The 6,504-nt window shown below is 32.2% G+C and overlaps 1 protein-coding gene across 1 annotated transcript; it reads left to right on the top strand.

Annotated features, from left to right (window-relative positions):
- The first annotated feature begins 258 nt into the window (after positions 1-258).
- On the top strand, positions 259-735 carry LOC127136794 (secreted RxLR effector protein 161-like). Its single transcript, XM_051063316.1, has one exon. The coding sequence runs from the start codon at positions 259-261 to the stop codon at positions 733-735; it is 477 nt and encodes a 158-aa protein (XP_050919273.1).
- Positions 736-6,504: the final 5,769 nt, after the last annotated feature.

The raw sequence follows: 6,504 nt of genomic DNA, 5'->3' as shown, positions 1-6,504 counted from the left end.
GAGAAGGTAGATACTACTCTTTTTATTAAGAGCCATGGAAATGATACTCTTCTTGTTCAAGTTTATGTTGATGATATCATTTTTGGATCAAATAATATGCAACTTGTCAAAGAGTTTTCTAAGCTTATGCAGGGTGAGTTTGAGATAAGCCTCATCGGGGAGTTGAATTACTTCCTAGGTCTTTAAATCAAGAAACTCAATAAAGGCATATTCCTTTGTCAAACCAAATATTGCAATGACTTGCTAAAGAGATTTGGAATGGAAGATGCAAACTTGATTGACACTCTGAAGCCTATAAACAGTAACTTGGAAGGGAATGAAAATGGTAAGGATGTTGATCTGAAGAAGTATAGAGGTATGATTGGTTCTCTTCTATATCCCACTGCATCTAGATCAGATATTATGTTTAGCGTTTGTATATGTGCCTGTTATCAATCGACTCCTAAGGAATCATATTTAAAAGTCGTTAAATGCATTCTTAGGTATCTTCATGGTGCTTCTAAGTATGGTATTTGGTATTCTAAGGGAAGTGATTGTAATTTGGTTGGTTATACCGATTATGATTTTGTTGGTTGCAAATCGGATAAGAAGAGTACTAGTGGAACTTGCCACATGTTTTCAAATCCCTTAGTTAGTTGGCATAGCAAGAAACAGGTTTTCGTTGCTTTGTCGACTGCCGAGGAAGAATTTGTAGCAACAGGTAGTTGGTGTGCTCAAATTTTGTGGCTTAAATAATAACTAATTGATTTTGATATTAAACTACAATGTATTCCTATTATGTGCAACGAAACTAGTGTATTAATCTAACCAAAAATTCGGTGCTACATTCTCTCACTGAGCATATTGAGATTCATCACCACTTCCTACGCGATCATGTTGAGAAAGGCGATGTCATATTTGAGCATATTGATAATAAAAATCAACTTGCAGATATCTTTACAAAACCACTTGCGACCGAATCGTTTTTTTAACATTCAAAGGGAATTGGGGATTCTTGACGTCTCAAATCTTGTCTAAATATGAATTGTTACATGCACTTTACATATATTTTGTTTCTCTAACCTTCTTTGGAAGTTATATTACATAAGAGTGCATTCTTCATCAATGCATAAGCAAGGTACTATCATTCTATTTTTTCCTTTTTATGTGTAAGATTTTCCTTTTGTATGTTATTTATGTTCCAAATGATTGATATTCTTGATGTATAAGATAGTTCATGAATGTTCACTTCCAAAAATATCAAATTGATGTATGTCAATTTATATGCTTATAGTAACTTTATGCTAATCTTCTTCATGCTTGAAATATATTGTTGGTGCATTGACTTGTTAACTATTTCATCATGAATTGTGATTTAACATGTTATAATGTTAGCAAAGTTCTTGTTGTGTGTCATTGTTAAGTTTTTATATCTGTTTTTAGTTTGAGTGGTGGTACATCGTTTTATCACCTTGCTAGAGAAGATGCGCGTACAACATTTCGGGAGTACCAAAGGCATATGTCACATAATCATGTCACTTTTGTAGCAACTCAAGAGTTTTTTATTACATTGTATCCTTCATTTTTCATGTTTGTTTTATGTTATTTGGCATAATATATGGCAATTATGTTCTATTTTTTCTTTGTATGCTTGTATTTATGTTTAAGCATTCTTGTTCAATATGACAATCATTCTATGTGAGTGTTAGTGTATTGATGTTCTTATTTTTGCAATCCGCCTTTGTATGTTATATTGGTTTATTCTTGATTTTAGATACTTCTCATGATTTTCTTCTTTTATTTTTGATGTTTTCAAAGGGGGAGAAGCAAGATGAATTTGGGATGCATATATTCAGGGGGAGCCTTTCATTGCTAATGCATCATCTCAAGTTTTGCCATCATAAAAAAGGGGGAGTATGTGAGTGCAACTTCTGTTACATGTGTTTTGTATGATGTCAAAACTAGGACACTTTAGCATTAATGTATATTGAGCGGTATCCTCTTATTCTTTATATGCATCATAGCATTAGGAAGAATATAAGCATTTGGAAACAACTTGGAAAAGGTCTCATGCATCAAACATGCACAAAAAATCAGGTTTTTTTTAAAAATGCTAGTACAGGTCGACACATATGTTTACAGGTCAACACATACTTCTATAGGTCGAGCTATAGATGAATTTTCTTGACTATAGGTCGACACATGTATCCCATAGATCGACACCCATGCTGCAGTATTAAAGTCTGCAGCCTTTATTTCATGTGTCGACTCTTCAGGTCGACACATAGAATGCATATGACAGTCATAGGTCGAAACATGACCTTAGATAGGTCGACACATAACTTTCATAGGTCGACCTATGCGACAAATTTTTTCAAAATTCATATTTTCTCTAAGTTCTTTGCATTCCGGTTTGCCTTTAATCACTCATGCATACAAATGCTGCATACATGCATCTTTCCCTAGTAAGGTTTCTAGAGTGAGTAAAACCTACACGAATCCAGGATTTCAAAGCATTCTCATCATCTTCAACTCCATCTATGCATACATACAATTAAACTACACATAACCATTTTTTGATTGGGTTCCATCTAGATTAGGGTTGATAACGTCCAATTAGGTTTATTGTACCTAGAATATTGGGTTGAGAACTTTGAGGGATTTAAATTAGAAAAATAAGTTGGGGTTTTCCTTCAATATCTTTTAAGGTTTGAAGGTTTTGGACAAGATTATGAAATTGGGATCCGATCGAGTGAAAGCCTTGGGACATGGGGTGCCTTGCAAGGGAGTAGCGTGAGATGGTGGATCGTGTTTGTAAATCTTGGGTTTCAACAAGTGTGTGCTTGATATTAACTTAACTAGGTGAAATCCTTAGGACAAGAAGTATCTTGCAAGGAAGTATAAAGAACATGTGAATTGAAGCGGCATTGTTGGTTACATAATCAATCTTTGATCCGGGGTTTTCGAGGTGGTAGAGTCAACATCAAATTGTTTGTAGAGTTCAATTTCTTCATCTCTTGTATACACATATTTTTCAAAGTAAGATTTATTATAATATCTCAATTCGAATTCGAATTGAGGGCAGACATACCCATAGCAAGGTTGATTTGGGAACTGTCTAAACAAATCCTTGTGTACTCTCTCTCTATCTCTTTTATTTTGTGGTTTGCAAATTGTCGATTGCATTGATCATTTGATCAATATTGTTTGGATCATAATTTTGAATGAGTTTTGAAATTTGTGTTGTTGTGTATATCACAAACCATTTGGTTGTGATTGGATTTCTAAGAATAATAAACACTACATAATGTTCCAAACATTGTTGATCACAAACTAAGTGTTCGACAAATGGCTTGACTTAATTTTTTTTTTTTTGTGTTTTGTTCATTGGAGATAGACTTTTATTATAGTATTGTATTCAAATAGTTACGTGTAATTGTTGTTGATTGACTTGTGGATTATTATCATTGCATTGACACCTCTACGCATATCCGAGCTTTTCGATAGTAGGTTCGATTAGACGATTTTTGATCCGGGAAAAATTTGAAACTTACTTCCGCGCTATAAAAATTTTCAAAACCAATTTTGGTTCAAATTTTAACTTGTGGTCTATTCCCCCCCCCCCCCCCCCCCCCTTCCTAGATATTGGCCTATCGTCTAACAGAGCCACGAGTGATGGCAAAATATAAATAAAAGGATTTGTCGACTCTGACTATGCAGGATGTATGGATACCAAATAATCTCTTTTTGGATATGTTTTCCCTATGTTTGGTACATAAGTCAATTGGAAAGCTTCACTTCAGAAGGTTGTAGCCTTATTAACCACTGAAGCTGAATACATTGCCCTTACTGATGTTATCAAAGAAGAATTGTGGCATGCATGGTTTTCTAAGGAACTGAAACTTCAAGGGAAAATTATAATTGTTAAATTTGATAGTCAAAGTGTCATACATTTGTCAAATAATCCATCCTATCATAATAGAACCAAGCACATTGATGTTAGGTTGCATTTTGTCAGAGAGAAATTGAGAAATGAGAAGTGAAAATGTTGAAGGTTTCGACTAGAGATGTTGTTGCTGATATGGTCACCAAGCCATTGCCTAGTAACAAGTTCTTTCACTGTATGCAGCTAATAAAATTGCATGATGATAACTAGTTTGTTCCCTTGATGTTGTAGAGTTTGTTCCAAGATGTGGTATTTTGAATCGAACTATAGTATGACAAAGGTAGTTTCATTGTTTTACTGGGATATACATCTTGTAGTCGAAGTCTGATCTAGTATGCAGTAGTCAAAAAGTTGCATGTTATAGTCGAAGTCTGATCCAGCATGCAGTGACTTAAGATAGTTATTTCCTTTTTATGTAATAGGTATGTATGCCATATATGAGCATTATCATCATACATGACATACATATACTAGGATTTCATATATATGGTTTACTCTAGTTAGAGCAGAGTATGGTGAATTGTTATTCACTTGTAATCTATTAACCCTAATTGAGAAAGTGAATAGAAAAATTGTTATATCCATCTCTCTTCTTCTCTCTTCGTGAATTAAATCATTTTTCTTTATTGTTCAAAGAAACTCTCTCTTTCTCACATATTTACACTATTAATTTGTATCTTTTGTCACAACAGTAATAAATGGAAAAAATAATTGTTTCGTCTAGATACGATAAGGTAGAATTTGTCGATGGTGTACCATGTGAGGTGTTTAATATGTATGTAAATAGGTAAGTACTTAACATGAATACATAAATACTTAAAATAAATTTAAATAACATACATAAATTCCTATCAAAATTAAAATAAGTTCCCATCAAAATCAAATTATAAATGTACGCAAAATGACTAAAGTAGGTTCCAAATGTAAACAATCGTAAATAGAATGACTAAATCGCATTTTCGTTAGATTCATCTTCACTTCTAAGTCCCGCCACATTAATATTTTTTGGTCATCACTTGACTCAAATTCTTCTTCTTCCACCTCCAAATCTCCATCTTAGTTATACATAGTTGTAGTAATTCTCAATTGATGTCTATTAACTCTTGTTGTAGCTCGGGTCGTCGAAGCTCAGACTGATTTTCTTGATTCGTGTGTATTGTGCTTTGTTGTTTTAGTTCGTGAATCGATTATTTAATGAGTTAAGTTTTGGATTATGATGAATATTTTGGGTTTTAGAATTTATAAATATGTATCTTCATCATTCATGTCTTCTCAACCTTCAAAACTTTAGAGTTGAAGACATAGAAAAGAGTTTGGAAATCCTTGGTGGTAATCTTTGAGAGACAAGGGTAAATTCCTAAGAGTGTGTTTTTGGAATTAGATAAACCGTTGGAGATATCTAAGGATGATTGAAAAATACTTCTAAATATTTTGGGCTTGTATGATTCATATACTGGGAGTTCAAGAGATTGGGAACATTTATGTAAACAATATGATTTGTTCGTGGGAACTTTAATAACTACTTTCTTGTAACTCATTTGTAATCTTTTGGAACAACTATTGGAAATATAGTGAATCAGAGAGTTGATCCCTCCCCCATAGTAGATCATTTGATTGAATAAGGTTAAAAAGTTATTGTATTTCTTTTCTTTTATCTTCTTATGCCAAATTAAGTTGTTGTCTTATTGCATAAAGATTTTTTTTTGCTGAAGGTAATTTATTTTGATTTTAATTGTTCTTTGTTATCATACATCAAATTTCTTAGTGTGATTGAACCTTTCAATTTCACAACAAAAATGATATATTGTTTTTTAACGAATTCAAGTTTTGTGATTTCGATCTTTATTCGCTCAATCAGGTGGCATTATTAACCATTGATTTTTGGCTAATGACTTTTGTTCACTTGATTTCTTCTGAAGGAGAGTAACTTCCTCTTTATTTACATATATTATATGATATGTTTATCACTTTATTTTGGTGAATGATCTTTGTTTGCTTTATCTATCTTGAATAGAAGTTTTTGTTATGTTTGACTTTGTATATTGAAATTTGTTTTCTGAATTTTATTTTCTAGGCATTGTCTCCATATTCAATGTTCGAAGTTTCTATGCTTCAACAATGGAATTTTTATTTATCTTGTAAGTTTATTCCTAATTAGAGCATAATTTTCATGTATTGGCTATTTTTGTAACATGTTTGAGCATAAAAGTGCATATATTAATTCTCATACAAATAAACTCTTAATTAAATGCCATGATAGTTTATTTTCCTTTCATTTAGACATTTAATCACACATATAATGAGAAACAAAACAAAGAATTAATCCTTATTTTTTGGACATTTCTTGAAACACATAGTGAAAAGCAAAATAAATAAAAAACATATTATCACACACGTGCGTGCGTGCACACACACATAGACATACTTGAAGAGACTAAAGCAAAAAAAAAGTTTCTAGCTACCCAAAAAATTAGAACCCGCTTAGCATTTACAAAACATAAATCAACATTTCTTAACATGAAATGAAATCCAACACAATATTAAAGTTATAAAAATAAAAATCTAATTTTATTTTCAAA

Source organism: Lathyrus oleraceus, chromosome 4 (genome assembly GCF_024323335.1).
Source record: "Lathyrus oleraceus cultivar Zhongwan6 chromosome 4, CAAS_Psat_ZW6_1.0, whole genome shotgun sequence".
Classification (NCBI taxonomy): Eukaryota; Viridiplantae; Streptophyta; class Magnoliopsida; order Fabales; family Fabaceae; genus Lathyrus; species Lathyrus oleraceus.
This window is presented reverse-complemented; position numbering and strand designations above follow the sequence as displayed.